Source organism: Ursus maritimus, unplaced genomic scaffold, assembly GCF_017311325.1.
Source record: "Ursus maritimus isolate PB19 unplaced genomic scaffold, ASM1731132v1 scaffold_1, whole genome shotgun sequence".
Taxonomy (NCBI): domain Eukaryota; kingdom Metazoa; phylum Chordata; class Mammalia; order Carnivora; family Ursidae; genus Ursus; species Ursus maritimus.
The window spans coordinates 5,076,994-5,097,939 of NW_024423343.1; the positions used below are offsets into that span (position 1 = coordinate 5,076,994).

General features: G+C 47.6%; 1 protein-coding gene across 6 annotated transcripts in view; it reads right to left on the reverse strand.

The window, feature by feature from the left end:
• The window catches only part of AGAP1 (ArfGAP with GTPase domain, ankyrin repeat and PH domain 1), a 530,765-nt gene that overhangs the window by 198,759 nt on the left and 311,060 nt on the right, over positions 1 to 20,946 (reverse strand). For all 6 annotated transcript variants that reach the window (XM_040638726.1, XM_040638724.1, XM_040638725.1 and 3 more), the window contains exon 10: positions 1,456 to 1,560. In XM_040638726.1, coding sequence (XP_040494660.1) covers positions 1,456 to 1,560 — 105 coding nt within the window. The remainder of the gene's footprint in view (positions 1 to 1,455; positions 1,561 to 20,946) is intronic.

Sequence of the window (20,946 nt, forward strand, 5' to 3'; positions counted from 1 at the left end):
ACATGGAGAAGAAGGGCAATTCACCCCCAGGAAGCAAATGAAATGGTAAGGATACCACTTGTTACCTATTATATTGGGAAATGATAGATAAGTTATTCTGAAGGTGAATGTTCATGGGAATGCAGGTATAAGCCCTCCGGTATGTTGCCGGGGGAGAAAAACTGATACATTCTTTCCAGGAATCGGGCCACATAAGCCCAAAGCTGCGAGAGCACAAGCACTCTTCAATTCTGGAAGCGAATGCTAGCAATCAGTCCCGGGAAATGGATAAGGGCTCAGGAATGTCAAAAGAGGACATCGATTATTACTTAAAACATTAAAAATAATTCAAAGTAAATTTATTTGCCACACGTCCATTTTGCAGACATTGTTACACCAATCGGGCACAGCCGCACAATGAGTGTTATGTAACCGTTAACAACGGAGGCACACAAGCCTACTCGCGGGCACGGGCAGGTGCATGTGACCCGTCATCGTCCAGGGAAGCGGGCACAGGCAGCGCGCATGGGGTGGCCTCATGCTCGCGGGAGGAAACAAGCACCTATGTACAAAAATGGCTGGGAGCACACACTCCAAAATGCTAGCAGTCCTGTTCCCCAGGTGGTACTGTGGGAATGATTTTAATTTTCTTCAATATCCTTATGTGCAATTTCTTGTTCATAACTGTAATTTTTAAAGTACTTAAACGTCTTTAAATTAAGAGCTTACCACAGCGATACAATCAGATGAGCAGCTAAGACTATATATTCTAATCTACACACTTATCTACATCAAGACCAATAAATATCAAGATTCATGGGATGTATTAGTAGAGAACTGTCATTAACACCCCATCTGCAGATTTTATCAGGCTTCCTAAGACAACTCGTGATGGGGAGAATGTCTGCATTTTCCCCCAAAATAAAATTAATTCTGCTTTTTAATCTACCTTCTATAAATCACCAATATATTACATTTTATTAACACCGGTAGAAAAGCTTCTCTTACCTTACAAACGGATTTGTGTTCTTATCTGACAATAAAAACCGAGTCACGAACTACATTTAACTTTCCTGTTTTTCTCAGCTGCTCAGAGTGGAGTCCTGGCTTCCGAAGTAATTGTTCGGATTTTGTTCTAGATTCTCAGGTATATGCTTGCTTTTCTTTCTTTCTTTTGCTACCTGCTCCTGTCTTTTTACTTGCATTGGAAATTTTACTTCATCTGTCTCTTTTATTATAACTCCTTGCAGAATTAGAGAACCAGAGATGGGTGTCAGGGAGGGGAAGGGAGAGACACGTGGTCTGACGGAGACTGAGGGGTGTATTATTTATCTCGTGATGGAGCAGGAGACCCAAGACAGCTTTAACTTCAGAGACGAGAGGACTGATGCTGTTAGGGCCCCCCGCCTCCGCCAACACACACGGTGTGGGAGCTGAGCTCCGGGCCTACCACCTGTGCCAAGGGGCCACACTCACATGTAAACTCGGGTGGTAGGTCAGCACGCCGTTGTCACACAGGGTGACGTACTTCTTTTTCCACTCCTTGTTCAGCGATTTGCCACTTCGCTTCAGCAGCATGCCCTAGAAGAAAAAAGGAGCCAAATAGCCACTCATAAATATGAATCATAAAGTCTGGTGTAAGTTTTCTTAAGAAGTAGGTACATAGGTAATTTAAGAAATTTTCAGCATTCATTTTTCTCTTGTCATTGTAAAATTGAAATAACACTTATTTTTAGCTTGGTAATTTGGTTTTCTCTTCTATCTTATGCATAACACATATGTTCAACCAATTTCTGTGTGTGTAGGTCTTAACTGTGTGATGCTACTGGGGGCTGAAAGATGTGCCCATGGACCTCTCCTCTAACTGAGCAAGCACCCTCAAACTAAGGTACGATGCTTTAAAAAAGGATACTTAAATTTCCTTTTCTAAAAATCACGTTAACTGAATTCTGAAACTTCTAGTATTTACAGATAAGAGCATTTTATTTCACAGTTTTTCATTACGGATTCTTAAACATTTTATTAAATTTCATTAAACATGAAATTCCACTTGTAAAATTTAGTAACAGCACCTAATAGACAAATCGTGGATAATGTAATCCATCTTTAATGCAACCGTATTAGGGCTTCTTGAAAACCACTCAGCATTTGAAGCCAGCACGCCAAAGCACGCTGAACCCAGGCCTCCCTCGACAACTGACGGGAGCTTCTTCCTGCGTGAACTACCCATTCCCAGCAAACCTCCCACGTCACCTCCAGGCTTTCCTGAGGTGAAAACCCATGGCCGGCACTGAGCTCAGCCCTGACTTGGGGCTCTCCTGCCCTGGTGGGGCTCCACGCCCTTCCAGGTCAGACTATCTCACCTGGAGCTCCTGCTCTGGAGTCTTCAGCTCCTGAACAAGGGAAACCAAAGTGTCCCCTGGCTTGTTCTTCCTCTCACTGCCCATTTAGAAACTCACAGGATGGGAGGGACGACTGAGAAGGCACAAGAATGCTATTCACCCAGACCGAGGACGAAGCAAAGTTCTGAGTGTGACAAAGAGCCTTCCAGAAGCAGAGGTGCCCGTGAGTGTTCTTGCGAACTCCACCAGCTTCACTGGACCTCCTAATTCTGCTAATTCCACGAAACACAATACGAGGAAGCACTTTCATGGGATAATTAGGTTCAAGTTCCAAATGCTGTGATAATACTGCATTCTCTACCAATTTTCATGAATATAATGGATGACGAGCCAGCTGGGAAGTCTGACTACCACTGAAACATTGTTTCCGGGAGAAAATATTTCTGAGGTTGAAGAAACTCACACGTGAACCTTTGGAAGGTCATCTCTTTGCACAGCATCACTCAACATACCTTGATTTCTTAGAATCTAAGAAAAACCAATTTAACCAAATATGGCACGGAGACAGACAGAGGCAGGCCCAGAGGAAAATGCTGGTTACAAACCCAGGTAATTCGAGGTCTCCCTGCAGAGTAAGAACTAGGGAGAGCGGCAGTCACCACTGGTGATTCTACAGTAAATAAGCGATCACTTAAAATCACTACATTTCCCTCTCTGGCGGATTTCTAAGATTTTTAAACTTAGCTTAACAAAACTTCACAGACATTCTCCTGTGGGCTCCCATTTTTCCACCATCCGTTTCAGATGGAATTCCAACAATACCAGGGGCCGGGGGTCACCTCGGTGTCACGGGTAGCTGAGAGCTGCTCCAGGCTTCAGAAAGCTTTGTCTGCACTCAGACAAAATCTCAGGCTGCACCCCCACCCAGCCCCGGGGCTCCGTGCAGATGGACCTACACAGCTCCTGGCTAGATTGTGGGTACTTTCACGAGCAAATCCTATATGCACAATTATCCCCTCCCCGGTGGGGGCTGTCAGGACTTAGTCCTAAGGAGATAAGAGGGGAACAGTCCAACCAGGAGGCAACGAGAGGAGATGACATCGTCGGGGAACTAAATCAGGCCGACTTACATCTTGGTGCTGGGAAAACTGAATGCCCAAATCTTGACAGTCTTAAATAAATCCTATGATTCACCTTGCAGGACAGTCTCTGATTACGATTCAAATGCTGTACAGGTCAGCAGGGCTGAAGAACACCCCGACGTCCTAGGCGTCATGCCTCTGCCCTCCAGCCCGGGCTCCTCGCTGGGGGTCATTACTCGACCCCCCAAGATTTCTGTGCCGGCGGAGCCACTGGGCCGCCCTGCTCCCCGCATTGGCACGGCACCCAGGTTAGGGCCCGCCAGTCGCACCTGCCGCTCCGAGACGGAAAGAAAGAGCCCATCCTGCGAGGCGTCGTGAAGAGACGCGTGCGCCCCGATGAGCAGCCGAGGCAGCCGCGAGGTGAAGTTCTGTAATCAGAGGCTCAATCAGAGGACAAATGACAAGACTCAGCAAACAGCTTCTGCGGATTAAAAGTGAGTTATCTTTCTAGTTTCTTTCTTTTCCTTTTTTTGCTGAAGTTCATTCTAAACACCGATTTTTTTCAGAGTATTTGTACCAAGGGAGAACCGGGGAGTTTCGGAGTCTAAAAAGACCCCAGAGCTTCAACCACTCAGTCCCGAATCTGCTAGACTAGGATTTTCTCACACTATGTGCCCAGAGTCCCCCAGTCCTGCCTGGGCAGCCGTGGGCCAGGGAGCCCGTGGGTCTGGAAGGCTCGAGCTGCCGGGGCGGTGGTCTGCTGCCCAAGGGTGAGGACGAGCCTGTTCGTAATTCTGGAGGCACACGGGGAGAGGAGGCCCCCTCCTCCAACGTGCCCTTACTTGGAGGAACCGAGGAGCCACCACAAAGCCCCAGTGAGACATCCCGTCACGTGTCTACATACCAGGAGCCCCTGCTTAGTCCCAGACTCTTCCAGAAGCAAAAGGTCCCAACTGCTCTGCCACGGTGCCCCCCGCCCCGAACACAGCATCCCCCAACATGCCCAAGAAGGAGAGCGAACCCATTGTGCCCCTTTGGGACAGACTTGTAGCAGTGCAGTGAGAAGCCCAGTGTCCTGGCAGCCCCTCCCCGCATCAGGCTGAGCCCCCGGACTCCATCTATGATGCTCCTGCCATCCCGAACTTACACGTTGTCTACTGAAGTACCAAGAAAACGGAAAATCTAAAATCAGTTCATTTTCAACTTTTAAAGGACACGAAGCCATGGTCCCACTCGCCAGAGGATGACAGAGGCCGGAAGGCTCTCTGCCAGACACACACACAGGCGGGCAGTTCCCATCAGCGGGTGCAAATGGCCCTTATGATTCTAAGTCTCTTTGATTCTGTGTTACCCAGGGCAAAACCGTGCGGGAGGATGTCACAACACATACTTGGTCTATCTTTCAGATGCCACTTCTGTATAAGCGAAAACAATCTCTTGCTTGAGACCGCTTCTCACTGACCAGCTATCATAGTGTAGACATCACTGTGGTTAGTGTTTTATTTAGCACAGATGTAGCTTATGCACCTATTTTAAAAATTTTCCATTTCAAAACAATATTGGGCTCACTGTTCTAAGAGCCTTACAAGTATTAATCCACAGAAAGCGTACAACCCGATGTAAGCAGTTACTATGATGATCCCCGTTTTACAGACAGGGCCACCGAAGCACACAGAGTTTACATAACTTTCCCCGCACAGCCAGCACGGCAGCTGGTCTCCGGGGACGGCTCCCCGTGCACCCCGCTTCTAGGTATTCACGTCCCTGGAGATCATCCCACGCAGACTCAGGGATGCCTGCGGCTCACTTTAACCCACAGAAGCAGTGGAAGGGATGCTGTCTACACTGGGTTTAAATGTTAAGAGATTGTGGCAGCGTCTATGGTTTGGGGAGGTCTGAGAGTCAAGCCATGCTATGCTCTGTCTGTGGTCCTCAGCCACCAAATTACGAGAAATAATGACTGTTTTGTGAAATCACTAAGTTTTGGGATAGATTCTCAGGCAATGAGAGATAAGAAACACAGAATTAGCACCCTATCCTGCTATGTTAAAATCCACAAGCACATGCCACTGGCTTGGCACCAGGTGGCTGGCTAGGCTGCAGGAGCTGAACAACTGTTGAAGGACAGGCAGGAAGGACCGGGAGGAAAATGCTACCTGAGTTTGGACAAAGGGCGCCCCAGCCGGGCACTAGCGGAGCCATCAGCCGACCTGTTGTCTGCAGGAATGTGAGGCACAGCCAGCTGGCCTGGGGAGCCCGGGACCTGGAGAGAAGATTTCCGAGCAGAACGCTCACCATGCTACTGGCTCTGATGAGCTTGGGGGCAGGCGGGGATCAAGGGTGTTCAGTTTCAGCAGCATTAGAGAAAATATTCCCAATTTAAACACCAACGGAAGAAAAATCGTTTCTCATTCCCAGCTTCTCCAGCCAGCAGAAAATTCAGGGTTGGAACTGGCCTCAGAACTAAGATCTAATCCAGGGTATGCCAGGAGATGTGATCCCAGAATGAAGACCCAGCAAGGTTGCGGCAGTCAGACCCATGTCTTGAGAACTCAAAGATTTAAGGCAGGGCCTCACAGACCCTTCCAATTAGAGAGCATGTGTGGACCAGAGACAAGGATCTGTGGTTTGGCTTTTGTCTAATGGAATAAATTACAATTTGATACAAAGGACACCCACAAGGGTTTTAAAGGAATTGTACCGTGTTGGACTAAAAGGCTCAGTGCAAGTCTAAAATGAAAAGGCCTCTGACCCTCAAACTAAGACCAGCGGGAAGCAGGCTGAGAGCCACACAGCTGCAAAACCAGGCCATTTCTTAGGGAAAAGGAAGGCTGGTGGAGGCAGCAGAGCCCGGGGCCCTGGAGGATGCCCCCAGAGAGAGAACACACCCCGCCCCGTTCCCTAAGCAGGGTGATTAGCGATGTGTGCCGGGCTGGGTTTGGAGCTGCTACGAACCAGTAACTGTTACAGGCCCCGTCTCTCTCCTCTTCAGCTGCAGGGCTCTGTCCCGTGTGTGTGTGTGTGTGTGTGTGTGTGTGTGCATATGTGCAGGTCAGGTGACTCGTTTCCGGAATCCCCTGGTCTTCAGATGGCAAGGATCAGATCCAAGGAGCCTCACCCACACGCACCTGACGCAGATGACAATCCTGGGCCTCAAGCCTGAGCTGGATGCCACCACGGGAGGAGATTTTGAGATTCTGAGGCAGGGGGAGGGTGCTGTGCATGCACGAGGGTAGACTGGAGTACCTTGTCTCCAAAGATCTTGCGTGTGCGAGGGCAGACTGAAGCAGCTAGTCTCCAAAGATCACCCTTAAAAAAATCTGCTCCTGTGTGGTCGCCGGGAGCCTTCTGACTCAATTTAACCCACAGAATGTGGCAGAAATGATGCCGGGCCAACTCCAGCTGAGGCCTTAAGAACGTCTGCCAGCTCCTGTTTTTATGCCCTTGGGAGCCCTAAGTGGCCTCGTAAGAATTCCGACTCTTCCGCTGGGGAGGCTGTGAAGAGGGAGACCCCCAGGCTACATGGAGGACAGCCCAGGTGCCAGCTACGGGATGGCCACTGGGCTGCTGGCTCAACGCCCAGGCATCTGAGCCACGTTTGTCGAGGCACCAAAGATGGGAGTGAAGAAAGGATCCTGGCTGCCCCAGCCCTAGAAGGCCTCTGTGGGGCACCAATGTTCCCATCATGCCTGGCTGAAATTCCTGCCCCTCAGAATCATGAGAAATAATAAAATGGTTATGGTTTTAAACCACTGTGATTTGGGGTAATTACCGGCAACAGGTAACCAGTGTGGCGGGAAGGGCCAGCAGCGGCGGTCTATACCTGTAACGCCAACGCCAGGCCGCCTCCCCGTGAATCATTTTGCCCTCCAGACCGATTTTATGCTTTGATATCTTTACCTTGCTTGCATAGTAAACAGAAGGGCTTTGTGACCTCTCCAATGTTCCTCTGATCGTACTCGGAAACGGTCCATGTTGATGTAACTGCTATCACCTAGTTAATTTACTGCTGCATCAGAAGGACGGCGATTTTAATGATCTTCAACCAGAAGACCAGGATTTCAAGCAGGTACTTCCCACTTTTTTGCTCAAGGAACTTTTCCTGTGGTGGAGCAAAGGGTAGAACTGTCTTTTGGCTGCAATCTCTTTATTAGTCGTGTGTATTCTCTGCCTCGTCCCAAGAGGTCACGGAAAGCCAAAAGCAATGTTAAGTGTACAAGCTTTAAAAAACTCACAGAGTTAATGTAACGAATGTAAGTCTATCTGAAATTCATCACTCAGTGCTCGCTGCAGCCCCGAGCTGTGGTAAAACACCACTCATAAATTTATATTAAAACTCTGCTCGATAGCAATTATTTACCAACAAAGATTTACTGACTGCATTAGAGACTGGGGGTCTTAACCAGGCAAATCAGTCTTTGTGTTGAGTTTGGGACAGAGCGGTGCTGGCGTCTGCCAGCACGGGGTTCGTCGAGACACGGGACATTTAATGGCCAGGGTCCTCCGCAGCAAGGGCACATCAGCCGGCCGCAGGCTGCGCCATGCAAAGATCGGACCCCCTCTTCTCCCGGGAGCACGTCTCACGGGCTCGGACAGCGGCTGGAGGCCGTGCGCGCACAGGACTGAACATAAGGGGAGCACACGCCCGACCTTGCAGGGACATAAACTGAATTACCCTGCTGTACTCACTGCAGGCCGTGCCGGCAGCTTCCTCGTTACCAAGCTTAAAAACACAAGTACACAAGTTTCTCCATGGGCTAAACACATCCACCAAGTTCAGAAAGGTTCAGTGTGTCTATACTTGTTAAAAAAAAAAAAAATTGATATTTGAGTACTTCTTTGGTTCTGTAATAAACACCTGTTACAGTTCCTCTGTGTTTCCTGATTCACAATCTTCACAGTTTAGAATAAATTCTCATTATAGCAGTTAAAGGTTTCCATGTATTTTGAAAACGTTGCAGAGAAATGCTGGCATCTTTAACAGAGATCCAAAGAGTATGAACTCCAATCAGTCTTCACCTTTGTGTTTATTACTTTCATTCTCATCACGATTTTTCCTGTGACATGTATTAAACTTGTGGTTTACTTAAAACAGAACAAACCAAACCACCTAGAGGGGCGCCTGGCTGGCTCAGTTGGTAGAGCATGCAACTACTGATCTTGGGGTCGTGAGATCGAGCCCCACGTTGGTGTGGAGCTCATGGACAAAAACAAAACAGAAAAAAACACCCCAAAACAAAAAAGCACCTAGAAAAGCACGTTTATGTAGGTGGAAGGTGACAGAATCTCATCATTAGAAATTGGGGAACGCAAAGGGGTGGTACCAGGAGCAGCGACAGTCTTTTCCCACATCACAAGCTTCCTGCTGTCCTTCCCAATATCGTGCTCTTCCAAAATGAAAACTTACCCGTCTTGTTCCGCTCTCCCCTTAGGCTAAGCTCTCCCTCGCAAATAACAAACGCACACTTCCCAAAAGCATGCCTGGACTCTAACGAGTGGCAAGTGGCACACCACAACACCCCTTGTGGGGGTCAAGTCCGCACAGGCCTCGCCCCCACGGCCCTCCATCGCTGACACACGATATCTGACCCTCAGCACTCGTTCCACTGCTGTTACACAGGATCTCCTGTCCAGTGCACTTGAATATGGACCATTGGTGCTGGTTCCCACAGGACGGGGGCCGGCCAAGTCTGGCCTAGGGGCCAAATCTAACCTTCTGCCTCCTGTTGTAAATAAAGTCTAATTGGCACACAGCTACTCTTGCTCATAAGCACGGCTGCCTTCCCCCTGCACTGGCTGAGCTCAGTAGCTACAAGAAAGCCCAAAGTACATGCTATCTGGCCCTTTACAGAAAGCAGGCTGGAGCCCAGCTCCAGGATATGAAGCTTTCCAAAAGCAGCCAGCAGCTATCAATTTTATTTAAAAGTGCAAATTCTATTCTTTCTCCCTTGAATGCCCTCCTCCCATCCTCCCCTTCCCCCCTGCCATCCTAGTGAACAACCCCTACCCTTCAGCCCTGAGCCGCAGGGTCGTGGGCTCCAGACTTCCATAACCTCTACTGAAACAAGCAACATCCAGACCTTTAGATACTGGCTGTCAGGAACTGAATTATGTCCTCCTGAAACTTGTATGTGGGAGTCCTAACCCCCCATGCTTCACAATACGACCGCATCTGCAGACAGGTCTTTAAAGAGTAAGTAAGTGGCCGTGAGACGGGCCCTCACCCAATCTGACAGGGTGTTCTTGTGAGAAGAGGGAATGAGGACACAAGCAAAGAGACGAGGCCATGGGGAGACAAAGAGACGAGGCCACGGGGAGACAAAGAGAAGGCACCATCCACACCCCAAGGAGACACCTCCGAAGAAAACCACCCTGAGGACACCCTGATCTCAGATGCTGGTCTCCAGAACTGTGAGTAAATACGTTTGTCGTCTGAGGCACCCGGTCCGTGGCACCCCGTGTTGGCGGCCCCAGAAGATGAATCTGGGGGAGTGGGAGAGTGCGCCTGGGCCGGGAGCTGCGGCCGGACAGAGAAGCGCTCCTCCCTGTGAGCACACCCCCACGGCAGAAGGCGCAGTGCCCCGCAGGTCCCTGGTCACACCTGTCCCTCCCACTCATGGGACTCTTGCTTCTCAGTCCCAACTGGATGTCCTTCCCCGAGTGTCCATGAGGCACCTCGAATGCCCAGTCCGTGAGTGGACGCACGGGTCATCTCCCTCCGTGACCGGGAATTCTGTGGGGGGCTGGGCTGTCCGGGCTGGCTTGGGCTCCCAGATTTCCTTATCAGTACCCGGTGCATGGTTAGTCCCGACAATAATTACCTTAATTTAGAGCCATTCCTCATTCTAAAATGTCTCCAAAAATCTAAAGTGTCTCCTAATCTGCAAGCGATCCATCACACACCTAGAACCGAACATTAAAACACGGGGGAGGGGTAATATTCCCACTCAGTGAAAATGCCATCGAGTCAAATCTGGGTGAGTGAGCCCCATGTTACAGGGTTTCAGAGAAAAAAAACACCAAGTGTGACAAAAATGATAAGACTGTGGGTCAGAACGGCGTGTCATTCAAGGTGTAGAAAACGCTCTTAAGTGAAAGCAGGAGATCAATAACATAATCATTCACTGTGTGCAAGAAAATAATCCCAATTAACTGGTTTCCCCAGATCCTCCACAAATGGAAAACTTGCGGCAAATTCACCAACGTGACGCTTGAATGTAAGCTTTGGCGGAAGGAACCGGACCAATTTGAGCTCAGCACATGTGAGCTTGGCCGCAATTATACCATCTTAACTTTCTTCCCAGTTTAAAGTGTTTCCATAGAAACAACAGGGAGCCCCCCTCCCCCTTAACTGAATTCTTTTTTTTTTTTTTTAAAGTAATATTTGTCTCCGTCTCCCTCCTCCAGAGGATCTATTATACCACAAATGGAGGCTTTTTCTCCCAGCTTGTTCTGTGCCGGGAGGGAGTGGGGGAGGGGGCCGAGGAGCCGATCCTGGATCTTTAACCAGCTCCCTCGTGGCCCCCTCCCCTCGCTGGTTAGTAATATTTCTGTTATTCTGCCAGGCTGTAGGGTACAAAGGGTTACACTTTAATTGAGCTGTCAGCATCTCCGACAATCCTAGAAAGCCCCGATTATGCACGGCAGGGTTAGTGCCACACTTGTTATTGTGGATGCCCTATTTGCGAAACCCAAACCCGCGCCACACACAGGTCAGCTCACCCGCGCGACCTTGCTGTCATTAGCCGCGTCTATTCCTACCTCACTGCTGAGAAAATCACACGGCGCGGGCTTCAAAGCACCGGCCGGGACTGGATTCGACCAGGAGCTAATCACCCACAAATCCAGCTCAAATGGCAATAATTGGCTAAACCGGTCCCCTCTCCAGAGCTCAGCAGTAATTTGGGATAATAAAGACAGGAATTATTCAGCTAACTGCCCCGAAATGTATGCTTTGTGACCGACACACTTCACATTTTAATAATGATGGACACAGAAGCCGATTTAATACCGTGTCCACTGAGTAACAAGCCCAAGAACAATGATGGCGAAGGGAGAAAAGTTTGTTGGGTTTCTCCCCTTCCGGCACCATGTTGGCAGTGAGGAAGGCCGCGGAGACTGACGCTTTACGGTGGGTCTGGCTGGCATTATTAAGTCCCAACGGGAACTGAAAGGATTCTAAACACGCGTGGAAAAAACCCACCAAAGCCGCTCCATGTTGGGCCACTTACGGAAAAACACCTCCCTCCGCCAAAGACAAGCAGAGGTCACTAAGAAAAAAATGTTTTCCCACCCGGACTGACAGATCCCTTCTTGATTCTTCCAGTTAATATTATCTCTTGATCACCTCGTTTTTCTTGCCTTTCTTCCTGCCCCTTCCCTTCAGCAGCAGGGGTGACAACATCTGTACTTAACGGCTGTGGGTGACACCCCTGCGGGCGGGCCCCGGCATGCACCGGGGTGTGGGGCTCCACGGGGCTCCTGCTCGGCGGCGGCCTCTCGTCCCACCCCGGCCAGCCCTATGGGCCTGCACGCCCCCGTCTGCAAAGGGCTCCGTGCAGCCCGGAGGGTCCTCCTTTAGCGACACGAAATGAACCTGACCCCAATCCGCCTGCCCAGGAAGCCAGCGCGTCCAGGCGGTCAGAGTGAGGCCAGGGACGGCGACACCCCATCCCTTCCTGTCAGGGCGGGCACTGCACAAAACTGGGTCCGTGCACTTGCACGGTGACACAGGGACGCGTTAGAGAGGAACTCCTGTACAAGCAACAATAAGAAACCTGCGGCTGCTTCTTTGTTCGGGTAAATGATCCCTGAGGCCATCGTCACTGCAGACACCGCACGGGTCCCGGCAACTGTTCATTAAAGTGCCTCCGAGCGCCAGGCTTGAGCGCTGAAGCTGGATCGAGTGAGAGTGCAAAGCTTGGTAAGCTACGGAGAAGATTTCATGTCTACAGAAGCTGTTTGGAAGTCTTCTGCATGGGAGACCTGTCTTTCCTCCCCGCACCAACACCTGGAAATATGTTCTCCTTGGGAATGCACCTGTTCTCGCTCCAAGTTTCTTTCCTGCATTTCTGACCCTTGCTCACCTGCTTGACTCTTTAGGGCTGCCACACTTGGAGCTCGTTTCTCTACCAGTTCCACTCTTGCCCTAGAAAATCCCACCACCCTGAGGACAGCACTAGCTTGTGTCCCACAGGTAGAGCAATGTCAAGCAGCTGAAATCTTGAGATCGGAGCTCCTCACCCGCGGGCTCCCCCACGTGCCTGAGTGCCCCCAGCCCAGAGCACCCACCTTGCGGTATCTCCCCACCCCCTCCCTCAGCTGGTGCCGCCCCGTGCACTTCCGTGCCCCCTTGCTCTGGGGGGGGGTGCCCCCATGCGCCCCACGTGATAAGTGCAGAGTCCACCCAGGGTCAGTTCTGAAATGTGCCACTCTAAGTGTAAACACTTCCGAAAGCTTAGGAAGAGAAGAAGATAACTTGTTATGTTGATTACATGTTGAAATGAATACATTTTAGGTACACTTGCTGAAATAACAAATTAAAATTAATTTCACTCCCCCCCCCTTCTAATGTGGCCACCAAAAGAAAATTAAGAGTTGAAACTGGACCGGGGGTTCCCATCCTGTTTCTGCCTGACGATGTCGTGCTGGCGATGCCAGCTTCTGCCCCGTACCAGATTCTGCTTCACTGGCTGAACAATGGCAGAGACCGTCCTTATCGTGCCCATTTCTGTTTCCTATAACCTGGCAAAGAACAAATGATCCAAAAATGCCTATTGAGTGAATGAACAAAACAGCTGAACGGTTCTAACCACTGCCACGGATGATAAAAGCTTCCATGGAGAGCAAGTAAGTGAGCAGGGCAGCAAGACCAGTGAGGAGTAAAACCCAAGTCTGAATCCGTGTCATCTGAAGAGCTCTGGTCCTGTTGTTGGAACCACACGCATACGCCTCGTGCTACATGGAAAAATTGATTTGAAATAGCATGCTCATACAGAGATCTCAGCAGAGACCAAATCAACACAGTCTTATTGCACATACTGGAAATACAAACCGCTACTCTGGATATGGGGGGCCATATACAGAGAAACGCTATGTGGGACCTGGACTTCAGGATTCACCTGTCTATCATGGAAATGACGGTGTGGGCAGAGGAAGGCAGTTCAAGCCTGGAATAGAGTTTCTACTAGAGAAATCCAAAGAGCGAACGATTACTCACTCTCTCCTTGGCTAGGACAAGAAAAAGGTTGGTGCAAACAGCCAAGTTTCAATTTGAGGCCACCACTTAAAGAGGCATGGCATCTACTTGGCAAATGGGCTCCTACTTCCCTCCCCTGAACAGACAGCAGGCAGCACTTGCCCTGAAGAGCCTCAGAAGCTTTCTCAACACAGCCCGCCAGCTAGCCTCTACTATCCATGAGAGCCAGCACAGAGAATGAGTTCCACAGCGGCCCCTGACCTGCAGAAACATCCCACAGGCATCTGAGCAGCACAAATCCTTCTTTCTGCTGCTACTGACCCAATGATGACCACCACTGCTACTGCTGCTTAATTTCTTGGAAACTGAATAGCATCACAAACTTATGAGAAATAAAAAAAAAAAAATGAGATTGTGCTTCTGGAAAAACAAAGCAGATCTAATCAGCAACCTGTTCTGGGGCTTGTGTGCGTGGAGCTATCACTGAACACCCAGGACGGCAGGGTCCATGGTGGTCTAAAGATGCTACAGTGTTCGTTTCTTTAATATTCTTTTTTAAAAGATTTTATTTTTTTCGGAGATAGAGTGTGCAAGTGGTAGGGAGGGTCAGAGGAAGAGGGACAGAGGACTCAAGCAGACTCCCTGCTGAGAGCAGAGCCCAACGCGGGGCTCGATCCCAGGACCCTGAGATCACGACCTGAGCCAAAATCAAGAGTCGGACGCTTAACTGACTGAGCCACCCAGGTGCCCTGTAGTCCGAGCTGAAGGGGACACCCATGCTCTTGGTCTTTTGTCTGAAGGGCTAAGTTGCGGCAGGGTTCAAAATAGTCCTCTTCACTGCAAAAGGACCATTTCAAGTTTTGTTACAGCAAAGATGTCAGGTAGAGCTTTTCTACAGATTCCAATGTCTTTCCCACCATTTTCACTTGAGGAAATGTCAGGTTGCTGGAAACTGTGATAAAATGGATATGGATACACAAGCTTATGAATACAGATATACATAAAGAAGGTAAAGGGTCATCCCTAGAATCCTTCCCTTGGTGAGTAAGAATCGGTGTTCCTACCAGTCCGCCAGATGCCCAAAGGGACACCAGTCGGTCTTTTCACAGACAACAACAAGCTGGGGTGTCTGCATATACCTGGAACCAAGGGGAGGGAAGACAGCTGTCAGCACGCACACCCCGAGTCACAGGCAGAGGCCACCAGGCTGATGATATGCAGTGTATGTGGGTGACAGAGGTGATGCTGTATTGAGACAGCCTGGATGTGCTTCTTTTCTACTAAACATCCTCTATGATTATCTTCTCTGTTCCAACTTAGAGGCCCTGAGAAAGATGGAACTGTTGTTGCCATCAACAAGGAACACATTCCCAAATTACGGAGTAAAACCAAATGATGCCTAGGACAGCTTATCAATATAAAAATTCTGGATAAAATTTCTCAGCAGTGGTCAAAAATGCAACTACGGAAATGACCACATAAAACAAGCGATACCTTATTTCACTCCCAAGTCCTCAAACATCAAAATTTAAAATATAAAAGAGGATGAAGTTGTGTTCAACAAATCTGATTCATCACATTAAAAAAAATTACTCTACTGGTCCCACTATAGAAGTTGATTGTTAATCAGGACAATTTAATGATGATAACACGGCAAACATTGTGTCAGCAAGTTAAAAATGGCCTTGTTGTTTCAATATAAGAATCACTTAGTATATACTATATATAAAGTGTTGTATTTCATGCCCCATTTACTGTAACATATTAGTGGGTTCAGTCATCAAGTAAAAATTGTTTCCTTGCGGGGTTCAGATATTGGGGAGGGGGGTCTACAGTGGGAGAACAGCCCCTGGAGTTGCAGATGGCTGTATGCATGTACAGAGATTTGGTACTGCTCGTTTCATAGGCCTATCAACAATATTAAATAATCGCACATCTACATTTTAGCAAATAATAAATCTTTAGTGAATACTTGTTTTTTTTTAAAATGCAATAATTGAACACTATCTGACATGTTGCTCTTCATTTAATTTTTAAGATTATTCAAAAAGGAGACTAGAGCCTTCCTGCAATTATCTGATTGATTCGCTTCACTATTAAAATGTCGGAAATATTTACTAGAAAAAAAAACAGACTGCAATAACTACCACCTCTCTGCAAAGCAAAAACGCAACCAGCCTTTAATTTTAAACTGTCTGGAGACTCAGTCACTTCTTATGTTAAAAAAGAATATCCAAAATCGAGAATAAGACAGATAGGATACTTCGCCTGTTGGGATTCTTGTTTATTTGACACTACCCTAGATATTGCGAATATCTATCTATGATGGGAGAGGAGAAGGTACAAGGAGACAGTAGCGACTGGACACCTGTGCAATCAGAAAATGCTACTCTTATATATTTCTCCTTGAGGTAGAAACCCATGGATTCCAGTCAGTTAAGACGCGGTTATGGGAATGCAAAAAGCTCTATGGAGGCAATGACTTCCAGCAGAACTGGGAGCTATGGCTTCCTTTTTGCCTCCAGTGCCAGGATGCTCAGAGATGAGCTGTCTTCCTGAGTGCAGGTTTTCTGGCATAATGCCTTTTCCTCTGTTGCCTGGCACTTAACTCTCTATTGTTTTAATGAGTATCTGAGTGTCTTTCAGTGTAAGGTACAAGTGGAGAGGAGGGGGAGGAGGAGAATAAAAACAATGCAGAGGCAGGCTGAGCCCCTCAGCTTAGCGTGACTCAGGGCCTAAGAAAGCAATTAGGACGCTGGTTGGAGAGGGGAAGTTGACCTGTGTGGATGGTGATCCCAGCCCAGTGCCTTCCCGAAAGCCGTCCACAGCAGCCACGCGACCTCTGCTCGGTGGTGGTGGACGGCGTCAGTGCGCAGGCAGACCCGCGCTGTCCTAGAACCTCAGCTGTTTGTGACTTCTTGCTGCCCAAAGAGGCAGCGCTCCGGGGCGGAGGCATTCCAGGCTTTTGAACTGCTTGCAGTGCTGTGAAGGGCAGGCAACAGTTTTTCAGACAATAGTTGAGAACTTGTTCAGCAAAGCTTGGTTTTTTTTTCCTTCAAAGGTTGAAATTTGTTCTACAGATAAAAGTAATGCCTTTGGGGAAAATAACTCTAAGGCATTTGTGACAAATGCAAGTCTCTCCAAGCATCAACCTACTATTGTGTCAAGGTACAGTCAGCTATGGAAATATAGTGGAAATGGGAAGCCAGAACTTAAAAAAAAAAAAAAAAAAAAAAAAAAAAAAACCTCCAAAAAAAAAAAATCAGAAACTAGACTAGGCTGTTCCTATCTGAAAGCTTGGCAGACCCCAAGAAGTCTGTATTTAGAGGTCATGTGCTCCCATTTTAAAAGAGGGGGAATCAAAAAAGAAGGCGTTTATAGATTTCAGGATGCAGGCTCTAATAGGAAAGGTAACCGCCATTCTTCCCTGGGAACACAGAATGGTTCCCTGGCCTTGGCAAATAATTCCTCCCATTTAACTTCTTTTAAAACTTCTCATGGGTGGACAGGGAGTTAATAAAAGAAACAATATGTATAAGAAAATGCAAGGTGCCCAGAGTACGGCTAATGGAATTTGATGCTGGCTTTAATTTTAATGAAGAAAGTTGCCAGTAGCAACAAAACTGTCAGCAGCCGCCGAGCACCATTAATAAAGACAGAGACGACATTAGTGCCCGGCATCAGTACAAAAGGTTCCCCTCGCTTCATGCTGTGCTAAATTGGCTGCCCAATTTTTCTTAAGTGTCCATTCTATTTAGAAGACAATTTATTAATTTTTGCCATTCATTGTCAGTTGACAGGCCATCATTTTGTAGCCCGAATTTTAGATGAAAACTAATTGAAAAGACTGGCAGTATTTATGAGGGGTATTATTTGTCAATTACAGCAGCAAATATTCCTTTGCTACCACCAACTTTGATGCCCCTGTTCTCTGGGTGTGAGGACTGTTACTGTTGGCATTAAAATATGAGTAAGGCTCTCCCGGCTCATCAGCTCATCAATTTCATAGGCATGGAAGGAAACCACCTTTCATGTTATATGGACCTTTCATGGTAGATGGATACATTATAATGTTTGACAAAGGGGAAGTACACATCACGTAATGAGCACATATAATTGTGAACACAAAATATAATTCATTGTGAAATAATTCCTATTCATTACTTTGTAGCATCTCTGGGGTAGGAGTCTTAAGAACTCTTTAAAGGGTCTGCTTTCTAAATTTTGTATAGTTTTAACACAATTTCTCCTAAATCACTCTATCTTAAATAAAATCAAGTAGATAGATATACTCTGAGTGTCAATCTACCAATTTGAGGGCTTGATGTCTTTTGAAAAGAAATAAGAAACCTTTTCTTTTATAAGGAAAAATGCTTTTTGTTGGTGAAAAGCCATCTAGACCTTTGCAGCTATAAAGTTAGATAAATAGGTTTCCCCAAAAATGTTATGTTCATATTCTATAGCAGTGTCTTCCCATTTTTGAACTGCTACCAAAACACTCGATAATGTGCGTCGGAGCCAATGAAGAAAGAGTAAATTAATTATAATCTTTTTTGCCCTGCTAAGTTTCCTTTCTGTAGTCATGTTGACGACAGAATTTGTTAAAGATCGCTATAGAGCCTGAGTTATATTCCGTTTAATTTATACAAAGTTAAAGGTCTAACAATTAGGAGACACACTTGCCCCAAATGGCAAAGCTGAAGTAAATGCCTGGACAGCCACGGTGCCTTGTCAGTGAAAATTCCCTGAGATCACCCAGGCAGCAGTGGCGACCGCAGCTACACTCATCTAATGCATTCAAACGGTCTAACAAAAAACATGCACAGCGGAACAGATCAAAAGGCGTATTTCAGGAGGAACTTCAGCAGACTTCTGGGTTTTTCAGTGCTTTTAACTGGAAAACCTGTCTTTATACTCAGTTGATTCCCAAATGACTTCTGTGCTGAATTCCTGGAAATCAGCTACAGACATACACAGAAAATGCTTGTCTATTTGTCTTCCCTTATCACTAACTGACCTTGCGTTTGCTACTATCTGAAGCAAACCGACATGGTGCTCTTCTGCATCTTTCATGCGTGGCACCTGCGTGGAGAAGCACAAGCTCTGTATGTGATGATAACACACTCAAGTTTCTGTGTGTATCTGCTCATTTCTATTTTAAAAGAAAGGTCTGCAGAAAGGGTGCGTGCTCCTCAATGGATGTGCTCTGGGCAGCCTAGGAGGGTGGGGGACAGGTGGGGGAAGGACAACGTGTCTTGAGGTCTCCTTGCGATGCTCAGGAGGGCTCCAAAGAGCAGCATCCCGGGAATGTACTGCCTCTCCAGTGAGCTACTGACTGCTGAGTCAGAATCTAGGGGGCTCCCAACGAGGGCATGCCACCAGGAATGCCTGGCTCCCACATAAATCTGGGCCCATTAAATAAGGTACAACTGAGCTTGTGTATCTCTCTGCTCACCTACAGCCATGCCCTTTCAGGCACTGCTCTCACACTGATGACACCCAACCGGACTGCAGAAACCGAGTGGATTCTCAGATGCCAGAGCTCACGGCGTGAGCCGACCCTTAGCAAATGGTCTTCAGGATTCAGGCTCCAGCAGGCAGCACTACCTGATGTCATGACGTTTTAATGGTAACTCTGGGCCGGGGACAATTTTTGGTGGCTGTCCTGCACCCTACCCCAAATTCACATGGCTATAGTATCCGACTTTGCATGGGAAGTTAACCCTTTCCCATCTTGGCCTGTGTACTCTGGGCCAACACGAGGCCTCACATCAAGGTCATCGCCTTGCCACTGCACATTTCATCCCCAAAGTCACAGGGACTGGGTCAGCATTAGACTGCAAGGTAGTCCACGTGAGGCTACTCACAACTAGAGTCATTTCTGGGATTTCTGTTTGGGTTTACTGCTGGCTTAGATGTGGAAAGGGTATAGAACCACGGGTGCCCGGGTTTCACACACAGAGAATGTGCAGGGCCCAAACCCAAAAAGATCAGAGCCAAGAGGTGCCTCCTGCTGCCATTATTTGGGGTCGCCCTTCCACTTCACTGAGCCAATAAACGCCTTCCTTGATGACACCAGGTAAGCTGCATCTCTTATACACACAACCCAGATAAATTCTGGGGGGAGCCAATGGGGATCCCAACAAACCTAAGAGAAGGAGCTACAGCCTTAGGAATGCTAAATTATGACAAAAAATTTCAATGCCTTTGTTACTTCTGAGACAAAGATGACTTGCTGGAAATGCAGCAGCCTCTAGTCATCAAGACCCCCAAAAGGTAAAGACCCCTGTGTCTCTACAGTGTGATAGTCAAGGAAGTCTCCTCCCCACCCAGATGCCCGATTGTCCATTTACAACCCCACATCTCCAGCTCAACTGGACATCCTCAGACCTGAACTGAGAGAGGAGGCTCAGCCTCCCGGTGGCCCCAGAGTCATGGAGGCAAGAGAATGGGTACGAGTAGACATGTACTCACAATACAGAAACCCAAAGTTCAGGGCAATGAATCTAAAGGAAAAGAAGACTGAGACTCCATTTATATCTAAATCTGGAATCACTCTATTTTTAATTTAGTATAACTCAACTTTAAGGCTTCAAAAATATATCTAAGATAAAATAAGCCTAGAATTAGGTTCGAAAAGTGATAAATCTGTAACTGATTTAATAACTATGTCTAAAAAATATTGGCACTATTTAAAGAAAGAGTAACAAAGAGAACTTAGAATTCCAGGTGACATCTACTTTTGAGTCAAACATATTAATGATTGAATTTGAAATGCTACCACACTACCATTAATTCCTTGACACATCCAAGCCACTGTTTTGCAGGTAGACTTTCACATCCCATCCCGGAGCTGGCCATACCTCCCACTGCCCCTCCCCTGTACCGCCCCACGAACAGCAGCAGGAGCATTAAGCAACGTCAACTTTCCACATGGCCGGCCTCAGAACATCACAAAGGACCACCTTCATCTTTTCTTCCTAACCTTCTCTGCTTTACCTTCACATGGTTGGAAACTGTCCATTAGTCACCCTCGTTTAAAATAAGGAAGGTTGGGATTTTGGAAGTGACGACCACAGAAAGCAAGACTGAAAGGCAGGACCTCCTCTGAGCCACCCGATCCACTGAGCAAGATCCCAAGGGGAGAGCTGACCACCGGGGCTTCAGCTTTGGAAGTGACCTACACTCTTGGGAAGGCTGCACAGAATACTGGCTCCAAAAATAAGGATGTCTAAAGAATTGTTTCTTGTCATTTGTACAATTAACTTGTAGATGGGAAAGAAAGGGGGAAAAATGATAGGAAAGAAAAGCAGGGGTGAAACCAGCCATTTTTGAGACCCTACCA